The 25891-nt window shown below is 37.9% G+C and overlaps 3 protein-coding genes across 3 annotated transcripts in view; 2 read left to right on the top strand and 1 right to left on the bottom strand.

Moving 5' to 3' along the window:
* Positions 1-25891, bottom strand: part of LOC140241047 (vacuolar protein sorting-associated protein 52 homolog) — a 49655-nt gene that overhangs the window by 15959 nt on the left and 7805 nt on the right. Inside the window, exons 5-8 of the mRNA XM_072320815.1 lie at positions 25140-25315; positions 24436-24586; positions 23136-23236; positions 21895-22027 (exon numbers count right to left, since the gene is read on the bottom strand). Of these exons, the coding sequence (XP_072176916.1) occupies positions 21895-22027; positions 23136-23236; positions 24436-24586; positions 25140-25315 (561 nt within the window). The remainder of the gene's footprint in view (positions 1-21894; positions 22028-23135; positions 23237-24435; positions 24587-25139; positions 25316-25891) is intronic.
* On the top strand, positions 332-3106 carry LOC140241073 (uncharacterized). The gene is made up of 2 exons (XM_072320840.1): positions 332-469; positions 719-3106. Exons 1-2 carry the CDS (start codon positions 332-334, stop codon positions 3104-3106), a joined length of 2526 nt encoding a protein of 841 aa, XP_072176941.1.
* LOC140241054 (uncharacterized) lies at positions 11631-13280 on the top strand. Its single transcript, XM_072320826.1, has one exon. It carries the CDS (start codon positions 11646-11648, stop codon positions 13278-13280), a length of 1635 nt encoding a protein of 544 aa, XP_072176927.1. The 5' UTR covers positions 11631-11645.

Genomic DNA, 25891 nt, shown 5'->3' with positions numbered 1-25891 from the left:
CATGTACATCTGCCCACAGCATCACACAAACAGCAGACTTCAGTTTGGTTCCTCTGGTTTGGATCCTGCATGCATTCAGTGCTGTTCTTAAGGTGGCAGCCCATTCTACAAACCAACATATTGCCAACTCGAGAAAGTGGATAATCAGGTGACAACTTGTGAGATCATTATTTGACGGCAAACTTTTATAAAGCACTTGGTGTATTTTTGCAGAGACTTCAGAATACGGAGTATACCACACAGGCTAATGAGGAGACTCCCAACCAGCGTTTCCAAGGTGTCCAAAGGACAGGCACCAGATTTCTGTCAGCACCACTTAGCTTTAGTCGCCATGGCAACCAAATTGAAAATTGTGTACTCTGCAATCTTGTACCTGCTGCTGTGTTTTCTGGCACCACCCACAACTGGCAACAACTCCAATGCATCTAGTAGCCACTGTCAATTCACGAACACCAGCATGGGTGTGAAGGTATCCTGCTCACACCTTAATCTCACGTCGGTTCCTTCAAGCTTGCCAACCAACACCATCTCTCTTGACTTATCCGTCAATAATCTCACAATGTTAAAAAATGACTCATTTGTGGGTTTAGCAAAACTGGATGTTCTAAATTTGGCTGAGAATCATATAGCAGTCATTCAAAGAGAAACTTTTTGGCCTCTTGTGCATCTACGGACACTTATTCTGACTACCAACGCCTTAACATCACTATACCCTCAGTTGTTTGCGAACAACCCCCTTCTTGAGAACTTACATTTGTCTACAAACAGATTTGAGGCAATACCCCATGAAGCATTGTCAGCTCTTTCATCACTACCAGTAGTTGATTTAGTCATCAATTACATAAGCTCCCTCAATTTCAGTGGATTTGAACGTTGGCAGGACATAAAAAGAATTGATTTGATGTTGAACAACATAGGCATTGTACGTCAAAACGACTTTCTCCCACTGCAAAACACAACGGTCCGTCTGCTTGACTTGGCCAACAACAAGATTCAAGACTTGCCTGACCAAGCATTTCTACACTTGGAGACGGTCAATGACCTCATTCTCAGTGGAAATGCCATCTCCACTTTCGACATTCGGCCTTTCCTTGGTATGGTGTCAGTCAACTACCTGCAAGTGTATGGTTCTCATGTGCAAAATCTCTTTCCATCAGATACATCCTCCAATATCTCAATACCATACCCAATCATTGAACATCTTGATTTGCAAGAGAACATGATACAAAGTGTCCCAAATGGTGCCTTGTGGGGATTCCAGACAACGAAGACTCTCAATTTATGGAGTAATAGGATTTCCTCCATAAGAAATGACTCATTCTGTTGCTTGATATCCCTAACAGACCTTGACATTTCCAGGAACCAGTTGTCCTTCATACCACAGGGGGCATTTTCTTGCCTGGCCAATTTAGAGAGACTCAATATTTCTGGGAACCTCTTACAGGTTCTCTCACCTGATTCCTTCCATGGAATGCTATCAATACAGATAATAAGCCTGTCACACAACTTGGTTACAGACCTCAGCAGAGCAGCTTGGACCACTACGACACTCCACACCCTCGATATAGCAAATAACCTCCTGGACAGTTCAAAAAAGGATAGGTTCAATGGCCTCTCAAACCTGCAAGCACTGAACATATCCTTTAACAAAATAAACTATTTAAGTGTATATTCATTTGCAGCACTTTCAAATCTACTTCATCTTGATATACGTAACGAAAAACACATAGTTCTCAATGGGTTTCTTAAACTCCTACCCAAATTGCAGTTCCTGGACATGTCAAACACATTCATCTCATGGCAATCAATTCGTCAATTCTCAAACAACACCAATCTCCTGGAGCTCCGCATGGAACAGGCCCAGCTCAGGGGTCATGACTTGTTTGACAGAAGTCAAAACATATCACTTTTTGCAAATCTTGTCTCTCTCCAAACGCTTCGTCTGAAAGGAAACTACCTGTTTGGCATGGATGCTCTTGTTTTTTCAAACCTCTCAAAACTTTACTTCCTGGACCTGAGTGACTCTCGCATTTCTGTTCTTCAGTCTGGTACGTTCAAGGACCTAAGATCCCTAGCATTTTTATACATGAATAACAACAAAGTATTAGCCCTTGATGGTGAGGTCTTTCAGGGACTTGGAAATCTAAGAGTACTCTTGATTGAAAACAACATCATCAGTAAACTTGCACCAACAACCTTTGCTACAACACAAAACCTGGATCAGCTTATTCTGTCAGAAAATTCCATTGGCACAATCCATCCTGGCACCTCCTTTCCAATGAATCCTTCACTGACCCTTGACATCTCAAGGAACCCCTTCTCCTGCACATGTGAGCTGAAGTGGTTTAGGAATTGGCTCCACAACACAGACATCAAAGTCAAGCACCCCAATCAGACTCTCTGCTCCAGCGCATCACTACCGGGGCTCACCAACAAACCTATTCTCTCCTTTCAACCCAGTGACTACTGTGGAGTGGACATTGGTCTGGTCAGTGGACTGATCATGGCAGGAGTAGCAGCCATACTTCTCGGTGTCCTGGCATACATCAATCGCTGGTGGCTGAACTACAAATTCTTCCTGCTGAAACTAGCCTTCTTTGGCTACAAGGAGGTGGAGGAGGACCTCGCTGAGGATGACCATGACTATCAGCTTAACCTCATGTTCCACGACTCTGAGGAAGAGTTGGTACTTAACACCATAAGGCCTGCCCTTGAGGAGAGATTGCCCCACCTTCAGCACGTGCTCTATGGGGATGACGACCTCAATGCACGCATGTATTACATAGATGCCATTCATGATGCCATTGAGAGGAGCTTCAAGACGGTCCTGCTGGTGAGCAATCAGTCCGTGGGAGATGCCTGGTTCATGACGAAGATCCGCATTGCTCTGGAGCACTTAAACGAGACCAGACTGGACAAAGTCATCCTCATATTTGTGGAGGACATTGCAGCCGACAACCTGCCATACCTTGTGAGGCTCTTTCTGAGCAGGAACAGGCCTTACATCTTGTGGACGGATGATGAAGATGGACAGAAACTGTTCTGGGCTACTTTTGAAAAAAGCATGAGAACCAACAGGGTTCTGAATAATACCATTCCTGTTTGAGCCTGGGTAATTCAGAGATGCTCCCTTTATGTTTTCTCGTTGAATAAGAATTTTGATGTCATAAACATAGCAAAACTTATATACATTCAAGTATCAAATTTCATAAAGAGAATCCACATGCCTTACATAATCTCTTGAATTGTTGTAGTCATAGTAATGTAAATAATAACATGATTAAATCTGATTGTGCATAACTGTTATTAGATAATGCACATTCTAGATCAAAACATAGAATAATCAAAGCTATAGGTTTGCTTTATAACTTCCACCTCTGTCAACTACAAATCTATAACATTAACATCAACAAAATAAACATCAATAATCAACATTAATGAGTTAGTCAATTACTGCAGATGCAGTATATATTGTGGTGTTTTCATTTTCACAAATTTTCCTGGTCAACCAATCTTTGCAAAATCAATAACTTGCTAAAAATATTGGCTCCTGTATCATCACGTGTACTACTTGCATGAGTATAGCCTCGACAGTGAAAAACCCAAGCTATTCTATTAAAAGATTGATAACAGTGACTGTATGGTATCATTTCAATCAAGTCTCTTGTGTGCCTTTTATGATCCCACCATTTAAGATGTTATGTATTAAAAATTTATAAATGTTTTTATTGTGCCTTGAAGAGGAAATACTGTAAAAGTGGAAATTTTGATAGTGTGGAAGTTTTCATGCATTTTGCACAAGAAACTAGTGCAAAAATGATAGCATGCAAATATTTTTTCTTCCTATATGTACCACTAATCAATGTCATTATTCTGTGCAATTAAAAAATGTGAAATTTGTCTACCCGGCTGAGCGTGAAAAATTACTTCTGCTAAAATATATCCACTTTTACAGTAAGTGAATGAATATAAGTATACTTCTTTCTAATTCGGTCAAAGTGGTTCATGATCACAAATTTCAAATGCTTGCAAACTTGTCATGCAGGTCCCAATTTGCAATATGATATAGTGCTAGTCAGTTACTGAAAGAAAATTGATCATGAAATAGTGAACCACTGGTACTTAGGCTTTCATGACTGAACATTCATGTATTTAAACAAGTGACAAATGACATGAACTGATAGAAGAGCAATATTTTTAGCACAGCTCCTAGCTAACACTTTGTTTTCATTTATGATGCTAAACCCTGAGTGTCCTCTAATCTGCCAAGCAATCGAAAATGTTAGTAAATTCAGAAAAGTAGCACATAATGAAGTCAAGAGTATGCACATTTGGACATGCATCAAAGTCTAGTGATAGCCTACAACTACACAAGATCAAAGGAATCATTCTTCCATTCTGCTAATGTTAAGCTTCGAAAGTGCAATACATCCCGCAAACAAACAAACAAAAAACAAAATCACCAGATCATGACAATGCTGTTTATGGTTAAGATGATATTACTATCCACTTCTGGTTCTCTTGTGAAAGAGAAGCATTGTGGTTTTCTATTTAGCACATTTTCAAAAAGAATAGTAACAGAAAGTGGAAGAGAGACAGAGAAAAAAAGTACACTCTTTGTATGAACTGGAAAGACACACAGGTACATACACAAACACACATCTGCCCACAGCTTCACACAAACAGCAGACGTCAGATCAATTGCTCTGGTTTGGACCCTGATTGTATGAATGCATTCATTACTGCTTTTGATGCAGGGAATGATTCTTCTACTGAAGACAAGGCCAACAAAGACAGTGGTTGTAAGGTGATATAAGGCCCATTCTCAGTAAAAGCGTTCAAATACGGAATTTTGGTGTCGCCGACATTCCATGACAGTTTGCGGTTCCCTGAAACCTATTAGATACTATTTAAATGTTTATAATATATCACGAGGACTTTATTTGTTAAAAATAAACACGATCAAATGCGGTTGTCTGCCTTTTTGTATAAAATTTTGCTGTTAAACTTCGTTAAGACCCCCAAAACGCAGTGTCGCCGGCTATTTCAGAATTATGTTTTATTGCTCCTCTCCGTCCACAAACACACTTTCCAAATATCATTTTCATGGACGATGAGCATACCATATGTGCTAATCACAATACTCAAAAAGTTCCAAAATTTTTATTGACTTCTTTTTGTATAGCCTTTTGAAACCTGTCGCCAAATTCATCGCCAGATACGTTACCAGTTTCTTTAGTGTTACAGCATTGGGAAAATAACAAGACTATGCAATGACCCTGTGTATATGAAACCCTGAGGATATACTTCATACACTGCAAGTACATAGATTTTTTTTGTGCAACAGCTCTTTATTGAGAATACGGTATGATGTTTGAAATATCGGTTTTCTACACTTTTATTTGGACAGATACGTTACATACTTTTCACGCCACCCACTGCGACAGATATTGCAATGTCAGACAAATTGTATATTTTACATTACTCCTCGGAATGACGCATCGATTCAACATTAAAGTTTAGTACAAGTGAGAAATATTTGGTAGATATCGCTCTCATAATAATATGATCGACCATATACGTTACCACAGATACGTTACCCCAGATACGTGACCGCATTTTACTCATTGGTCTTGTGCTTTCTGGGGATCAAATCTGGTCAAAATTCATCCCTACACATTACATGATTCGTTTTGTCGGACCTCAGGATTATATTCTTACACCAAAAGACAGAGAGGTGAAAAAGAGCAACACTTCCACATGATTTTTCTTTGTGCGTCAGTGTCTCACAACTTAATGCCAAGTTTTCCGACAGATACGTTACCACATAATCAAAATGCTGAAAAGAAATTGTAAATGTTTTTACAAACAAATCGTTGTGTGCTCATAAACTCCAAAGTTCTATTCTATAAAACCCAGCCACTTTCATATTCTATGCAACAACTTTGAACGTTTATTTTACAAGACGAAGCTAAGATTCAGCATATCAGTTTTTTGCTTTTCAGATTTAGCAGATACGTTACGTATAATTCAGGGCACCCACAGTGACAAATAATGTTATGTAAAACAAAGTGTTCATAAAACAATTCTGCATAGAATGACGCTTCCATAAAAAATTAAAGTTATGTTCAAATGAAGAATATTCAGTAGAAATCGCTCTGTAACTTCACCGACATATTCATTTACGGTACGCCAGATACGTTACCAAACTTTGAAAGAGTAAAAAGTATTTTATGAAACGCTTCCGAGAAAAGTTTCAGTGTTCTGTTGCATATTTATTCTAGTGTTATTCAACATATGAAGAACTACTCAAGATTCATTGATAAGTTGAACAATTATTTATTCATTTTCATTAAAAGGGATAAGCCAAATACGTTACCATAGGTCAAACAACTGTTTAGCATATCGAGTTCATAGAAACTGTACCTACTTCCTTCTAAGTGCCTGCAAAAATATATTTTTCAAACCTTGTTTGCATTATCCATCAAAACTAAATGAATATTTACAGTCAGATGGATAAATACATTCAGACGTAAGATGAGAATATTCTGTGAATGAAGAACTCAGCTTTCACATTTAGGGCTCTTTTCCACTACATTTCATAGTTTAAATATTACGTACAATGTTTAAAATGGTTAATTTGGGCTTACATCATTCATTTTTACATCAATTCATGAGGTAAATAATTAAACAGGTGATATTTATTAATTCATACACAACTAAAATTATTACTTATATTTTACCAGATACGTTACCAAAGGTGATTCGATGTTTTTCAATAGTTATTTCCCCAGAAAAGCAATTCATATTTGTTTCCTGTGGAAATTCCAGATCGGATCGTACCCTTTGCATGATTTGTGGGATTCGAAACTTTATTTGTAAGCGAAATTTGCTAAAAATACAAAGTGAATCTTAAGGTTATATTTCATTTCAGCAAAAAGCATATTTCAACCTACCACACAGAAATAATTTCTACCAATTAGCAAGGGATGACAACATCTTTACCTCTTGAAAAACCCCAATATCTTTAGGGGGACAGATGTCTTTCCCTGAACAGAAATTGGATCAAAACAATAAATTTAATTCAGAGTTAGGAGTCCATTACAACATGTAAATTTGCGGTAACGTATCTGATTGGTGATCAAAAATCATATATGATGCTCTATTTCAATTCATTTTTACTCAATGAATGGCCATCATTTAGAATGTTCCACTTTTTGTTTCGTATTTGACCGGTTTTGAAGTTTCCGAAAACACATCTTTGAATGTATTAATTTGTGGTTGATTTTTCGGTTTTACTCACATGGAATTGAACGCTTAATCTGAGAATGGCCCATAAGGGATCACCATTTGACATTGACCCTTTAGAGAGCACTTGGTGTAATTTGCTGAGAATCCAGAGTAAAGATTAATACCGTATAGGCTAATGAGGAGACTCTCCACCAGTGTTTGAAAGGAAGCCAAACAGTGGGCAAGAAACTTCCGTCAGCACTGCTTAGCTTTAGTCGTCATGGCAACCAAGTTGAAAATTGTGTACTCTGCAATCTTGTACCTGCTGCTGTGTTTTCTGGCACCACCCACAACTGGCAACAACTCCTATGCATCTCGTCGCCACTGTCAATTCACGAACACCAGCATCGGTGTGAAGGTATCCTGCTCACACCTTAATCTCACATCGGTTCCCTCAAGCTTGCCAACCAACACCATCTCTCTTGACTTATCCGTCAACCGTCTCACACTGCTAAAAAATGACTCGTTTGTGGGTTTAGCAAAACTGGGTGTTCTAAATTTGAATGCGAATCTTATATCCATCATTCAAAGAAGAACTTTTTGGCCTCTTGTGAGTCTTCAGATGCTTTTTCTGACTAGGAATGCCTTAAAGTCACTTCATCCTGGATTGTTTAGGAACAACCACCTTCTTGTACATGCACTTTTGTCTCATAACAGATTTGAGGCAATTCTTAATAAAGCACTGTCGGGCCTTTCATCACTACCAGTAGCTGATTTAGACAACAATTTCATAAGCTCCCTAAATCTAAGTGGATTTGAACGATGGCAGTACATTAAAAAAATTAATCTGATGTCAAACAACATTAGTATTGTATGCCAAAATGACTTTCTCCCACTGCAAAACACAACGGTCCATCTGCTCGACTTGACCAGCAACAAGATTCAAGATTTGCCTTACCAAGCATTTTTGCACTTGAAGACGGTCAGTGAACTCAGTCTCACCGGAAATGCCCTGTCCAGTTTTGACATTCGCCCTTTCCTTGGTATGGTTTCGGTCAACTATCTGCAAGTGATTGGTTCTCTTGTGCGTGAGCTCCATCCTCCAGAAAAATCTTTTAATTTCTCAATGCCGTACCCAATCATTGGACATCTTAATTTGCAAGATAACATGATACAAAGTGTCCCACATGGTGCCTTGGGGGGATTTCAAACACTAAAAACTCTCAATCTAAGGTCTAACGAGACATGAAAACTCGTCACATTGAGGACGAGTTAGGTGATACGCTTGTGGTCATCAGATGACAGTCATCTGTGATCGACAAAGAAAAGAATGTGATATAGGCACCTTGAAGTTATATTGAGCGTGCATGCGAAACCGTTTCGTAACCACTAGGCCACGGGTCATCCACGGAAATGGTAAGACAAAAAAAAACAACAACAATGTATAGATATAACAGGGGGAAAGTCAATGCCCACTCAACTAACGTGGCCGTGTGAACATCTATTGCATTGCTAGACGGAAAAGCGGCCTTGTAACGACTGAGGTCGCTATGCCATTTCTGGCAACTTGGGAAAAATACGTCCCGCAGACATAAAACCTATAATCGGCTGGTTTTGATACCTTGCCTTTAATCACAATTTTCAGTGTAATGACGTCATCAAATTACAAAACAATGACATGGTCTTGAAAGACAATTGTTCAAAGTACAACACCTCAGTCGTCGTCATTACATACTATGATCGGTTTGACAAAGTCAACCTGCAAAATTTGCTGCAGTCGAAGCAATGTGGTCTCCAACACACAAAAAAGAGGTATATGGCGTGTGTGTGTGTCTCTGTGTGTGTATAGGTGCGTTTATATACGAACGTGATTTCTACATGAACGAATATGTAATACAAAACTGAAGAAAAAAAAACAGTAAAGTAGCTAAGTATTTTGTTTCGTGATCTTGTGGGATTTGAACCCGCAACCTCACGTCTCTGAGACGTCGCCTTTAACCACTCGGCCACACGGTCGTCTCGACGGGAAAATATGGGGAACGTTATGGACTTGAAAGACATTTGTTCAATGTATAACACATTCATCGTACGTTGTCAGTTTGCTATTGACATGACGATCTATCACATGAATATGAGGCAGGCACTAGTACCTGTATGAAATTATTATAGGCATGGTTATCAAATTGCCTTAAAATTTCCTTATAATTGCCTTATTTTTACACACAGTTATTCTATCCCTTTAAACTCGTCACAGTTTAATTAGAATCATTAACATCATACATTAGTACCATATTCAGTTCCATAGCTGATTACGTTTGCTAATCAATTAAGATTAATTGTCTAGAATGTGTCATATGGCCAACCTGTATACACACGTATATACACACACACAATGTTAAATGTATGTATCAAACATCTGTAACACAACTTTGAACTAACTGTAGGAATTATCACTGCACTTATCATCCATACTTTTTATCACTATCTGAAACTCCACAAAAACCACTAATTGACAAATAATCATCAATACAGAAGACTGAATACCTTTTTTACAATGTATAGCTTGTTACATGTATAAATGAGCACAAAGTAACCACGACTACATTGTGTTACTAAATTGATATGAACAAATTTCATTTTGTTACAATATACTATATCAGTTTGAAAAGCCCAGCCTCCAAAACTATGATTTTGCAGCAATCGAAGTAATGCAGTCTCCAACGCAAAACAAAGGTATACTGTGTGAGTGTGTGCGTACAGGTGTGTTTACAAGGAAACGTGATTTCTACATGGACGAAGGTGTAGTACTCCATTGAAGAAAAAAAAAAGTAAAAAAAAAAATATTATTTTCTTTCGTGCTCTTGTGAGGATCGAACCCGTACGTGTGCAACCTCACGTTTCTAAGACGACGCCTCTACCCACTCGGCCATACGTCTCGACGAGAAAATTAGAGGAACGTAAACTTATGTACGTTAAAGATGAATCAGGAATCGTTTGGTCTGCATTCCATTCTCATTTTCAGTTTTAAATTGCAAAATTGTCAACCTCATGAGGAGATTTCAAAGAATAAAATGCATGATTACTGCAGCTTATTGTCACAGCTACAACATACTAAAGTTTCAGAGGAAATGAAGCAAAATCAGCTGAGATAAAGGTGCTTAAACGTTGTCAAGTCAATGCATGGTTTCTAAAAAAATCACCTCCCATAGACATAACACGTAAACTTGTCCGATTTTGCGTCTTTACCTTTAAACACAATTTAAAGCATGATGACGTCATCAAATTTCAAAACTATGACATGGACATGAAAGGCAAATGTTCAAAGTACAACATATCTGAATTTGGGATAATATTGAGCTTAAACAAAAGAGATACGAGCAAATGAATGTCAGAAACAGTACCTTAAAAAAATTAATTCCACTTTTTTGATTTCAGATAATGATATGATGACGTCATAATGTATTCATGGAGATATTGATACTTGAAACGTTATTTCCAATTCATATGTTTTTGTAATATGCAATAAAAACATAGGGTAACCAGACGTTTTAAAGAGCTATGGCGAAATAAACAAAGACATGTTTTTCGCTATATTTGCACATAGACGCGCACACGAAATTTCAACTTTGACGCCAACGCATTCCTTTGTTATAGGTCAAAATTGATCGGAAATCAAGGGATATTGTTGCTTAATGTATCAGGAATCCAAATCTGTCAAAAAATGTGCATTTTGATTTTGCTTACGCGCACTACGCGCGAAAATGTGCGGACGGACGCGAACGCGCGAAACGCTTAAAATTGTCTGAAACTTCGAGATTTCCCATTGGTAAGTTGTTTTGAGCCTTTTAAAAGTTTGACGCGCGCGTACGCGCGCGTAATAATGTCCTAGGTAATTAGCATTAAAATGTAAGATAGAGCGTGACCTGAACTTAATGTCCACCGAAAATGATACAGAAATGACCTTTAGTTATGAAGTTATGATCGATCATGTAACATGGTCCGAAAATCACAAAATGGCGCCTAGATGACGTCATAGATATGTTACTGTCATGAAAACCTTATTGTGGCTAGATTTTGTCATGAGACATGTTCCCTGAAAATGTCATGTTATTTCGTAATGTCATTCTTGAGATATTGATGACACAAAATTGTCCAGAAAGAAAGAAGAATAAAAAGAAATAAAGAGAGATTTTGACAATCACAATAGGTGATACGCTGATAGCGTATCACCTAATAAGATCTCCTACATTAGAAATGACTCATTCTGTTGTTTAATATCCCTCACAGACCTTGACATTTCCAACAACCAGTTGTCCTTCATACCACAGGGGGCATTTTCCTGTTTAGCCAAGCTAGAGAGACTCAACATTTCTGGGAACCTCTTACAGGCTCTCTCACCTGATTCCTTCCATGGAATGCTATCAATACAGATAATAAGCCTGTCACACAACTTGGTTACAGACCTTTACAGAGCAGTTTGGACCACTACAACGCTCCACACCCTCGATATTGCAAATAACCTCCTGGACAGTTTTAAAAATGACAGGTTCAAAGGCCTCTCAAACCTACAAGCACTGAACATATCCTTCAACAAATTGGCCTTTTGTAGTATAAATTCATTTGCAGCACTTTCACATCTGGTACGTCTTGATATCCGTAATGAGCACAATATATTCCTCAATGGGTTTCTCAGACACCTACCCAAATTGCAGTTCCTGGACATGTCAAACACACTCATCTCATGGCAATCAATTCGTCAATTCTCAAACAACACCAATCTCCTGGAGCTCCGCATGGAACAGGCCCAGCTCAGGGGTCATGACTTGTTTGACAGAAGTCAAAACATATCACTTTTTGCAAGTCTTGTCTCTCTCCAAAGGCTTCGTCTGAAAGGAAACTACCTGTATGGTATGGATGCTCTTGTTTTTTCAAACCTCTCAAAACTTTACTTCCTGGACCTGAGTGACTCTCGCATTTCTGTTCTTCAGTCTGGCATGTTCAAGGACCTAAGATCCCTAGCATTTTTATACATGAATAACAACAAAGTATTAGCCCTTGATGGTGAGGTCTTTCAGGGACTTGGAAATCTAAGAGTACTCTTGATTGAAAACAACATCATCAGTAAACTTGCACCAACAACCTTTGCTACAACACAAAACCTGGATCAGCTTATTCTGTCAGAAAATTCCATTGGCACAATCCTTCCTGGCACCTCCTTTCCAATGAATCCTTCACTGACCCTTGACATCTCAAGGAACCCCTTTTCCTGCACATGTGAGCTGAAGTGGTTTAGGAATTGGCTCCACAACACAGACATCAAAGTCAAGCACCCCAATCAGACTCTCTGCTCCAGCGCATCGCTACCGGGGCTCACCAACAAACCTATTCTCTCCTTTCAACCAAGTGACTACTGTGGAGTGGACATTGGTCTGGTCAGTGGACTGTCCATGGCAGGAGTAGCAGCCATACTTCTTGGTGTTCTGGCATATATCAATCGCTGGTGGTTGAACTACAAATTCTTCCTGCTGAAGCTAGCCTTCTTTGGCTACAAGGAGGTGGAGGAGGACCTCGCTGAGGATGACCATGACCACCAGCTTAACCTCATGTTCCACGACACTGAGGAAGAGTTGGTACTTAACACCTTAAGGCCTGCCATTGAGGAGAGATTGCCCCACCTTCAGCACGTGCTCTATGGGGATGACGACCTCAATGCCCGCATTAATTTGGTTGACGCCATTCATGATGCTATTGAGAGGAGTTTCAAGACGGTCCTGTTGGTGAGCAATCAGTCCGTGGGAGATGCCTGGTTCATGACCAAGGTCCGCATCGCTCTGGAGCACTTAAACGAGACTGGACTGGACAAAGTCATCCTCATATTTGTGGAGGACATTCCAGACGACAACCTGCCATACCTTGTGAGGCTCTTTCTGAGCAGGAACAGGCCTTACATCTTGTGGACGGACGATGAAGATGGACAGAAACTGTTCTGGGCCACTTTTGAGAAAAGCATGAGAACCAACAGGGTTCTGAATAATACCATTCCTGTTTGAGCCTCCTAGCTAATTCAGTGATGTTCTACAAGGTTGTAATCCCTCATGTTTTCTCACTAATAAGAATTTTGATGTCACAGACATTTCGAAACTTATGTTATATCAAATTTTGTTGAGAGAATCTGCTTTACTTCTTACCTTGATTAATCTCTTGAATAGTAATCATTGCTAAAGAGTGCCATGTATATAATAATAACACAATTCAATTTGATTGTGTATTATCAAATAATGTAATTCACATTATATCCATAACTACAAACTGTGTGCTCAGTGAGCTACATGCATACAATTTTGGAGACTACATTCTTCTCACTAATAACAATTTCTAAAACAAATGCATTGTTTCAAACAAACACAAGAATAATCTGCACCATCAGGTAATTGCCCTTGGAATATAGAGTTGAGAATGTGATTTCAGCTTCACATAATTTTTGAAAAGAGAAAGAAAATGGCAGCATATAGGTGCTACTGGATCAGTCCAACAATTTCTTTCTTGCCTGCCTGCTGTCAGCAGTAGAAGATTTCCAACATCTATGTATTGTCCTGCTTGTTTCTGTTTGTAAGCATATAAATTTAACATTTGTTTGTAGCCTCCTTCATGGGAAAGGGTTACAGAAAACTAGGCTCCTTTCCTAATACTCATCGAGGTCAAAATTTCAAAGGTTCCCAGAGACATGGCTAGCTAGCCCTCTACCCATTCAAGGACAGGTGGTAATCTTGCTGTACACATGTTTTTAAAAATAATAGGTCCGTTGCCTCTGGGTATTTATAAATCACGAAGAAAAGTGTACTTCATACTCAAAATCTTATGGCATTTATTGACACTTTCACTTTGCAGGGTACATTTTCTATTCAATCAGACTTACAATGTAATTCTCATTATATTCTAGGTGTATACCAAACCTAGAGTAATTGAAGCACAAAGTTATAGCTTTTGCCTTTGTCAAGGGACTACACACTGTACATTGATTGACAATTTTTATTTTGTTAAGTCATTTAACTTGTTTACTTTTATGTGACTGAAATAGGTATAAAGAACAGATTCATGCAGTCACAGTATACAACTCATTGCGTCTTATAATGGCGGATTCTGCTCAAACAAGATTCCAACCATGCACTGGGATTATCAGTCTGTGTATCATAGTAATCCTTCATAATCAGGCAAATACTGTAGATGTGGTATCTTTCACTGTGTTTTTATTTTCATGAATTTTGTGCGTCAACCCATCTTTGCGAAATGTATACGTCACAAAAGATATTGGCTCCCATATCACAAATGTATTGTTTGCATTGGGTGATTTCAAGTTTGGTGCCAGTGCTGGTGTTAGTGCTACAGCTGTATCTCGACACTACCACCGGCAATAATTCTGAACTTAAAATCAGTCAGTATTGGCAGGTTGACCAAAAAATTATGACATATTTCTTGTAGCCAGTGATTGGTCCAGTGTTCTTTGTCGTCTGGTAAACTTCAGCTCCACTTTTTGTGTTCTTGGCAATTAAAGGAGACCTCTGGATGATTTTCAGATTTTTATATTTGATTAATTAGTTATACTGAGGACAGAGTTTTAGAATTTGTGATAATTGGGATGAAGAATAAGAATATTTTCAAAATCTAGAACAAACTGCAATGAACAAGGATGATGACATGGCAGAGTCACCATAAGAATGCATGAGTTGGGGCCCAAGGAACCAGAACAAAAGAAGAAGGCATGCATAGATTATATACACAGGTGAACTCGCAAGCAGCCGGTATTGTAATGAAATTACACTGCTACATTTCTAAAATAAGTGAACCTCCTATGTCATCATCCTTGTTCAGTGTAATTTGTTTAAGATTTTTCAAAGTATTGTTTCTCTGCTCAAGAACCACAATAAATTCCACAAATCTACACAGCTGTCAGTCTTCTATGGATGGACAAAAGAATTCCACATGTGCATTTGTGCCTTTGATGTTCAATGCTTGAAGCCACCATCTTTCTGAGCAATCTGAAGATTCATTTTTAACACTAACATGATATTGGGTATACGCTGCTCATTTATATATCAAATGCAATGAAATTTCACCTAATGATAAAGCATATAAAATAAAAGTCAATTCCGTTCGAAAATATGTGCATAAGTGTAAATCTGAGCTGTATTTTGTGAAAGTGTTTGAAATTTTACCCTGATGGAAAGCCGGTTTTATCACTTTTCTCCTTTTTTCCGCCAAATGAAACTAATATGGTATCATCTTCAAGTATAGTTCTTTCTAAATTAATATGTCAGATTAGCGTACAGACACGTACAGTCGAGTAATTTTGATATCTATTTCAGCAATATTTGAGCAATATCTATTTGCACCCCCTGTGCCTTTACCATTGTCTACCGCCAATTGTTTGTAAGTAGGGATAGCGAAAAGTAATTACCATCACAAAGACATATCTTCCTTGGAAAGTGGCTGGTGATTATGCAATGACACAAGAGTCAATTGTCTTCGCATCCGAGCGGCAGATCCAGTTTGACGCATACTTCAAATATTTTTGAGTGGCGGCTTTGAGCATGGGATCAAAGCGAATAAGACTGTTGTGACTCCATTTCTCGAACCTCCTTGGCTACATAAATCCTAGCCCAAGAGCAAAATTGAAACCATTGTATTTTAGAGAATGGATGAAATTTGTGGCACTTTAATCCACCTTTCCCATAACGTGTCTCAAAACTAAGCAGTCCTGCTTACATTTTTAAATACATGTATTTGACTTGTACGAAGTGCAGTCACTTCTTTTGTCATGCAATTCCAGCATGATCCCGTGGACTTTGCAGCAGTGTGAATTAAAGATATCACTACTGTTGGGGATCAAAAAGTGTGATCAGTATCACTTCTGATAATCTGAACATCGATATTGGAGCATGATTTAAGGCAGCTGCTTTTAAGATACATGTAGCACTAACACAAGCACTAGCACCAGACTTGAAATAATCCATTGTATATATTGTCTCAAAGGCAGAAAACCCTAAACTTTTCTCTTAAAAGACTGATTATAATTAATGAATTATTAATGTACATATTGTCTCTTCTGTGTATTTTATGAACTGATCATTTAAGACATACATGTAGTATGATATCAAAGAACATTCTTTTTCTTTTAATTTGTAAGTGTTTGTACTATGCCTTGAAATGGAAATACATTGTAAGAGAATGAATATACTTCTTTCTCAGTCTGTCAATGTGGTTTTCGATTGTGAAATTCTGCTGCTTGCAAAATTGTTGTACTTGTCCCAATTTGTGATATTTATGGTACATGCGATGCTAGTCAGCTACTGAATGAAAACCAATCATGAAATAATGAACCACTTGTGTTTCTTCTGCGATGTCGGACCATTCATATGCAAATAAGTGGCAAAAGACGCCAAATAATAGAACAATAATATTTCTGGCATTATTCCTGGCACAGATTCCATTTTTATTGATGATGCTAAAGCCTGAGCATCAAATGAAGTGCCAAGCATGCAGAAATGTGAGTAAAGGAAGTAGCACATAGTGAAATCAAGGTATACCGGTGCATGCAAATTTGGATATCATGCAATGCTCGCACCAGGCACAACCCTGTAAATACTTAGCCGTGGGCTTACCAAATATGGCTACCAAAGAAAATTCAAGTCAGAGGTAGGCATTACTCAAATTACCTATACACAATACAGATGATGACTTTCTTTAAAACAGAATTTTCCTAACCCCATGGGATGAAATCCAGTTTCAGGGGAGATCACAACTTATTGTCCCTCAACAAAATCATGGGACTTGCACTTTTGTGTACTGCCTCCCTTACCAGCATTTGAAATTTTTGTATGAATATCTGTTTGTATACATTCCCTCGTTTTTCCTCAGATCAATATTAGAATACTGGAGTAGAGACGTATGGCACATGTTAAAATGATAAATGCTGATGTCTGTAGTGCACTGTGCAAATTCAAATTTCAGCTGATTGTAGGAAACGCCTCAATTCTGTGTTTGGATGTTTCCTGAGACTGTCTCGATTTATTATTTATTTTTTTTTCAAGTTAAGCAGCATACTTATGTGTGATACACCATCTTGTAACTCTCCGTATCCATAAAAACATGACAAATAAATCCTAATACAGAAGTATTGGGGTTGAGGCAATATTGAGTGTAATAAAGAATGATAACATTTCTCGTACTATGACTATAGCCTAAATCTAAACAGACCTTTGTGTTTATACTGAGACAGACCGTTGTACATTCCACAGAAGTTTCATTTGCTTTATGATTTGTATAATTTTGGTACTGTATAATTGTAATTTTTTCTTTGTTATTCATAAGAAATATGAAAATAAATTTAAATTGATAATTGATAACTGCTTCTCCATCTATAATACCTTCCTTGTTCAGTATGTTTGCATATGATATATGATTGGTTTACATTGTTCTCATCCACTTTTCACTGTTGAAATGTGACCGAATTTCTACACACATGTACAGCAGAACTAGAATCTGACAAACTTATTATCTTTTTAAAATGTGTTATTTCATTGTGAACATTAGTGTGTTGGTCTGAGGAGAAAATGAAAACTAGAAATGTCGCTACGGCGACTGATGCCTCCGCCATAATGCATGATTCTCCCAATAGGTGTATAGTACAATGTCTTGACAATGTGTGATGACAGTTTCACATAACTGGCAAAATATCGAAATAACAGGTTTGTCAGAAATATCTTGAATGTTCACTTTCCACGAACTGGGTTTGCTATAATTGTCTATTAAAGAGTGCAGGTACACATATTTGGGGAATTGAAAATTTTTACTTGACTTCTGACCGACCTTATTATAAGTTTATGCATTGAGTATAATTTTCAAGGTATGAAGAAAGAGTGTAATTACAGTACAAAATATTTTTTTTCATTTAAACCTGACCTTTGACCCTTAACCTTTGACCTTCGACCTTCTGGCTGGAAATTTCCAAGAGAATCTCCATCAAGTAATACATGTACATATATTAAACACTTTTAAAACTAATAATGCAATCATTGCATATACTAGTATGCATGTATGAGGGAAATACAGTAGTAACATTTTGAGGAGTTGACCTTGACCTTTGAACCCCTGACTATTGACCCATGACCCCTAAATTCCCTAGATAATCCCTGCCAGTCAGTACATGCATATGTTCCATGCTCCATGAAGATACATTGAACCATTTGCGAGAAAAGTGATATTGCAACATTTTCACCTAACCTTTGACCTTTTGACCTTTGACCTTATGACATGAAACTCTCTCTGGAGAATCCTTACGCAGTAGTACATGTCTACACTAAGTTTCAAGAAAATAACTGCGGGCATTGCATAGATATGGGGGAAATAGCAACATTTTTAGCATTTGACCTTGACCTTTTGACCTTTGACCTCTTGTCAATGTCACTAGAATCTACTTAACTAATTGTCCTATCATACATCATCCTTGAACCAAGTTTGGTGAAAGCTGCTTCATCCAGTTTTGAGTTATCACATAAACAGATAAATTTTAGGATTTGACCTTGATCTTTGACCTTTGACCTCTGTCCGATTTCACTGAAAAACTAATCAAGTAATTGTCCCATCATACATCATCCTCCAACACAGTTTGGTGAAATTTGCTCCATACAGTCTTGAGTTATCGCGTAAACGTATACAATTTCATGATTTGACCTTGACCTTTGACCTTTGACCTTTAGCCGATTTCACCCAAAATCTTATCAAATCGTTGCCCCATCATACTTTATACTTGGACCAAGTTTGGTAAAATTCCAGTAAATATTACTCAAGTTATCGCGTAAACGAAAGCGGACGGACGTACGGACGTACGGACGTACGGACGTACGTACGGACGGACGGACAACCCGAAAACATAATGCCTCCGGCACCACTTCGTGGCGGAGGCATAAAAATAAGTTTCACTAAATATCCATGCATATGAGATGTCATTTGGGTATGTAGATGTTCATTTGATTATAAGCAAAAATGCTGTTCAAGGGTGCTGTCATGACTGCGACCAAACGTCATGAATTTGTTTCTCTCATTCAAATGTCCTATTTTTCTAGAATTGGTGTTATTAATTTCTATGATAATGTAAAATAGTGCGATATTTTTATTAGTTTTTTTTTTTTTTTTGGGGGGGGGGGGGGTCAATACGAATCATTTGTTGTGTGAAGTGTGAGTTTGGTCTTTTTCATCCCTCTGTGTCTCTATTTTGTTGTCAAATTTGATGTAAACCAAATACGGTTAGTCTTCTGACTTTTATTTGGTGTTTTTATGATAAACCAAAATCGAACTGAATTACAAAAAAAAAAGTGCATAATGCCACTATAACAGCGAGTTCATGGAGAAGACTTATGAGTTACAAAGTTTGAAATCACAAGACATTGCAGGCTCTCTTCAAGACATTTTGATAACTAGCAAATCAAACTTTGTGCCACAGTCATGCCACTGGTTTTTCACAATATTTCTTTCAGAAAAATTACTATGGGCTATGTCACAAGGAAAAACACACATCTGCCTTAATAATTATCTGTAAAAAGACGATCACACAAAAAAGAAAGGTGTGAGCTATCTTGCCATGCCAAAGCAGTCTGATACCAAAAGTGGCCATCACAACCAGTGACGTGACATAGACACACACCACATTGACCTGAACCACGTCAGCTGATCAAGCTCATCATAGATATCCGTTGACACCTTCTAGAGGCTGAATGGTTTCACCTATCATCCCACTCTCAAATCAAATAAACATATAAACACATTCATCTGTGGTGTTTCCATACTCTTACAGTGCCATTTAGTTTCATTTTCATCAAGGCTAAAAGAGAGACCAAACAGTCAAAACCAAACAGCAAACACTTCTCACTGGAAAACTTGACAAACATGTGGGTTGTTCACTACAACCCACTACAACCCAAATGTGATAGTATATTTAGCAAGTTAGTCTGAATTTTTGCTAATCAGGACTTCCCAACAATTTTGCAAATGGTTAAATTTGTGATCCCACAGTACAGTACTGGATAGAAAAAAAAAAAATGTATGCATGAACATCACATTCCTGTTAGGATCAGAGTTAATATTCATGATATTTGTGTATTTGTATATCTTTTTTTTTTAATTCAGGAATAGCATCTCGTTTGCGAAAGTCACGAAAATAAAAACCTCACAAAATATACAGCATATATAGCATTGGCAAACATTATAATCCCAGTCAAATTCAAGACATCTTTATTGTATTTGGCAGTTGTCACGTTTTTGATGAACTAACTTCCTGGTTTGGTGATGAAAAAGTGAAGTACACCAGTGTATGCTTTGAAATGTGCAAGCACTTTCCTCATTCATCAGTTGCCATAAAATGGGAAAGGTTCAAGTGAATTGCCAAGCCGCGTTCAATATGATTTGAATAGATTAAAATCAATTCCAAATTGCAATTAGATTTTGATGGTTTTGATTGTTTGAATTTTATTTGATTCATCAAAGTTAATTTGAACATGGAGTGGTGTGTCACTTTAAGGTTTGATGCAATTACTAAATCATTACACATCACCTGTTGTGTTACGTGTTGCATGCATGTAAGAGTCATAATTCAGTTACAATATCCCTATTCCTGCTTGAACTCGAATCATAAGACATTTACCACCATCAGATTAATATTCACACACACTTACAAATGTTAACACCACAACCACCCTATGCAAGTGCACATATCCCCTGTGCAATACATACCAATCAAAGCACTACATGTATGCAGAAATCAGATTTACTGTGTGCACGGTTTATTTCGCAGTGTATTCATTTTCATAGATTCTGCGAGTTGACGAATACTTGTCAAATTAACAACTTGTGAAAATAATGCCTCCCATGACACAAAGTCGCCTCCATGCTTAGAAATCGCAAAGCCTCTTTCCAGAAAGGACTAATACTTACTTCTTGTTATGTCCACAGAGAGTTTTTCTCCTCTTCACCACTAGAGGGTGAACTACACAATGGTGTCTGAGATTTCATGGGGGCTGCCATTACCCACTTAGTAATGGCAGACTTTTTGCGTAGTGAAGTAACATTTTTACAGCGCGTATTTGAACTTTTGAACTTGTACGCATTTCTTGATTTGGCTGCTCCTCGGTGGCTCATTTGCTAGCGTGTTAGCATGAGGGGTGAGCCTACCACCTCGTTGTCTTCCAGTGCTCCCCTTGCGCTCACAAAACAATAGTACAGGATGTATGTATACTTCACACTCTAGCACTTACTGGTGAAAAGCTCTTTGGTTATGTCACAGTGGTATTCGACTATGATTTCCCTCTCTAACAAAGTTTGTTTCCCAGTCAAAATTTGCAAAATACTGTAAAACCAGAAGTGTTTGACGGAGCCAAGATTCACAAAATTAAAATGCATGTGAAAGTTTTTCTACACTATACACATTGAATGCCACTGGCAATTCAATGAAATTTCATGCCGCAAAAAAAGACTATATGCTCCAATTCGCAAAAATATCTTGCTTTAAAGTATTTACACTCATGAAACATACAAATTATGTCAGAATGTTGCTTACATCAAGTAAAAATTACTGACAGATGATTCAGAGCAGAATGGTCACTCAAAACTCACCTGCAGCTTCATGAGACGATTGATATATCCCTTGAAGTACGAGAAGTAGACTTTGCTCATGGTATCCACGTATTCGTCGCGAACCTCCTTTGCAACGTGCCGCTCATTTGCCAGCAGAAATTCATAGAAAAATCTGTCCATATCACAAAGACATTAGAAAATCACATATCATTCCATTCCACAATGACAACAAAAAAAGATGATCACGCTTCAAAAAGAACATATCTATCCATTACACTGCAGAAAGAATAGAAAAGGATTGATCACATGGGAAACAATGATAGTAATATGATAAGCATATTAGGGTTCTCACTGAATCAAACATTATCTCACATTTTAACACAAAAAAAAAGAAAACCATGAAAATATGTTTTTGTTGTCACGTAAATAGTAAACATATATGCAAATGTTACAAACATGCATGAGATGCATAAACTAGCGAAACAGGTTATTGAATAAAAAATGAATTGGGTGTCATATTCTGAAGTGTTGATAAAGAAAGGAAAAGAATGCAACACTTGGATTTGGTCCAGAAAAAGCTTGGATTTCATCACATTAATGCATTGGTCTCTGCCACTTAAGATGCATAAACTCGTGAAACAGGTTATTGAATCAGAAATGAATTGGGTGTCATATTCTGACCTGTTGATAAAGAAAGGGAAAGAATGCAACACTTGGATTTGGTCCAGACAAAGCTTGGCTATCATCATGTTAATGCAAGGTGCTACATAAGCACTTGCCCGATTGCCCGGGGCAAGTGAAAATCAAATTTGCGCAAGTGTTTTTGAACAATGAGATCAAATGTTTGCCTGAATTGGGCAAGCAAAAAGTTTTAAAGCCACCCTTTATTTTCACTTATTCCCCCCTACGACCATGCAGAAGCCCGAAGATAACACTGTTTTGGTGATGCAACACACTTTATATCTAATTTCAGCAACTTTCCAACACTTTATAAAGAAGTTCCAATGCAATGCAATTGCAACACTTGATTGGACCAAGTTTGCTACACCATTTAAGCGTGCGAATCAATGTGTGCTGTTTATATAGCCCTTGACTTAAAAATAACTTTCTATATTATTCCCTTATATTTTGGACTTTCTTCTCGGGCAAGTAAAATTAATATTTGGGCAAGTGTTCAAGGCAAACTTGAAAGTCTCCTTGACCTGACTGGGCAAGTGGTGAAATAAAGTTATGTAGCACCCTGTTAATGTACTTGATAAAATCAAATATAACATGCTTACCTAGCTTTTAACATTGCATTCTGCTGGAGTTGATAGTTGGTCATTGGTTTCTTCATCTGGTTAATTTTCTGCAGTATGAACTCTCGAATCTTGAAAATGGCCTGAAAATGAATTGTACAGAGACAAAGTATTACACATAAGAGAAACCAAATATTGTTCCACATGGCCAGTCAGTTGGATCAAATCATCACTAGTATCAGATAATTGAACAGGTGTATATATATCAACAAATGCTCTTGGCAATATGTTGACAGAGATTCATGCAAGTTTTGGGCACCAATCTGGAATACCGTTTTGTGAAAATTAGCGAAACTTTAACATATTCATTCAGTCATCTTTAATGGTCTATGTTAGACATAAAGATTTTGTTTCCACTGACATTTCATTGTACCAAAATAACCATGACAATGCAAACATATCTTGCATCACAATTACATATGAACACAAGCAACACCCTACAAATCTGTTACACAATCATACATGTACAACATATCATTTCTTCAAATCCATGAAATTCTTCCGTCGAGATGTTTTCATTGCAACTGATTGACAAATTGTCCTACATCGATGTAAATAAGCACTGAATTGATCAGTGTTTTAGTAGTAGCCATGATAAAAAAATCATAAGCGTACATACTCTTGCAGGATTCGAACCAATTACGCAGTACCCGCATGCTATAAGGATTAGAACCAACACTTGCTGTCGGACGAAAGCTGGGTGGTCTAGTGGAGATGACACCCATCCAGTGATCAGGAGGTCATAGGTTCGAATCCTGTTATTGAGTATGTACGCCCATGATTTTTTATCATGGCTACTGCTAAAACACTGATCAATTCAGTGCTTATTTACATCGATGTAGGACAATTTGTCAATCAGTTGCAATATCATTCCTTTGGCCATAGCCTAAGCTACTTTGACCCTTCCCAGATCCCAGGATTTTGAATGTACAAAATAATGATAAAATACTACAGACAAAACTTACATGAGAAATTTCAAAATAACATAAAATAACACAATATACAATGGTGTTGTGTTTCAGTGTTTCCAGAACTTCACAAATGCACTGGGGTTCTGTTAAGTAACTGCACTGCAAGCATAATTTCATGACTGGCTGAATAAGATAATCCTTAGAAATCCCTAGAATTACCATGGTAATAGGATCATAGGTCACAAACTGCTTGTACAATCTCATTGACTATTATACTCTCATCTCTTCATTTCCTGTCTACCGAGAGAAATTCTCCACTTTCCTTTATCAGTGCAGCCCATCGTTTGTGAAACCCAAACATTGCCACTCACTTTCAGCTTCAGTTTTTCCAAGATGTCCTCCACATCCCGGCAAGAGAGGGCGTCCTTGAAGGCTTGCTCCTTGACGAAGCGAATCTTGTGGTTGAGCTCGTGCAGCTGCTCTAAGAACTGCCTATCGGTGACTGGCGCATCCAGGATGATACTGGAGAAATGTCAATTAATGAAAGGTGTATGGCAGGAAATTCAGTGGCAGTAAAAATGTAAGTGTGACAGCTGGGCAATTTCAATTGCACAGAAGATAATACTACTCTGCACTGGACGGTTTACAGTTCTAGTATACTGCATGCTACATTGCTAATTATCATTATATACAAGACTGGTGAACCCGAGTTACATGGCTCCTCAGTGAACAAGATGCAGCACAAAAGATGCAATTTGCAACATTTGAGTTCAAAATAGCTAAATAAAAACAGTTATATGTAATTACCGAAACAACATTAACATAATAATACATACATGTATATAATACTCCGTGTCTACAGTATCGATGAAACAAACATGCTCCTGTACAGTATGGTTTTTTAACCTCTAAATTTCATTATGCTACATGCATCAGTCTGCACAAAGTCAGAGTGGCCACCATCACCATCACCCTGCACAGAAAGGTCACCAGTCTACAAAAGCCACAGCCATGGTACCCCATTGACTGACGCTTGATTGACATTTGACACAGCATAGGGGAACCACCGACTCACTTAATCATGCGTTCATTAACTGCCATCTCGTCCACAAACTGGCTGAGCTCCCCCCGGACGGCCTGTCGGTTCTTCAGCTTCACGTTCATGGCGATGGACTGCTCCTGAAGGGTCTGGATCTCGGCACTTAGGCTGCCCAGGTCCAGCTGGAATCCGTTCAGCATCTGCTCCATCCTCTGTGGGCGAGTGGCAGAATGGAGGAGTGAGATTTCATCAGCCTCATCACGAATATGCTTGCATCAATTTTGAGTGAAAGGTGGGCTTTTGCCATGCATCTTTAAAAAAAGGTATGTTCAATATGCAAGCCTTCCACAACAATTTGAAATGCTTTCAAGGGTTTAGTGTTTTAACTCTTTTTTTTTTTTTATCAAAGGAGAGGCATGGTTGTAAAGAATTTGTGGCAATTATCATTTTGGCTCAGTATTCTTTGATATCTAAACATGTCTTTGGAAGTGTAACACAAGATTGAATAACTACTCGAAAATTGCGGATAAGACTGTTTCAAGAAATAGAAAGACTTTCTTAAAATCAGCTCATATAAAGTTCAGATTTATTTAATTGGCGCTAAGTCATCAAGCACATCAAAAGCTTTTGCAGCGCAGAAGAATATATGTCTATATTTTTTGTGCTTTATAAATTGATATACAGTGTATCATTATTAGTGATGATAATCTTGATTCCCAATGCATTCATATCATATTAAATTGGTACCATAGGTCAACTCGAATTGGAAAAATTACCATTTTGTGATT

Source organism: Diadema setosum, chromosome 17 (genome assembly GCF_964275005.1).
Source record: "Diadema setosum chromosome 17, eeDiaSeto1, whole genome shotgun sequence".
Taxonomy (NCBI): Eukaryota; Metazoa; Echinodermata; class Echinoidea; order Diadematoida; family Diadematidae; genus Diadema; species Diadema setosum.
This window is presented reverse-complemented; position numbering and strand designations above follow the sequence as displayed.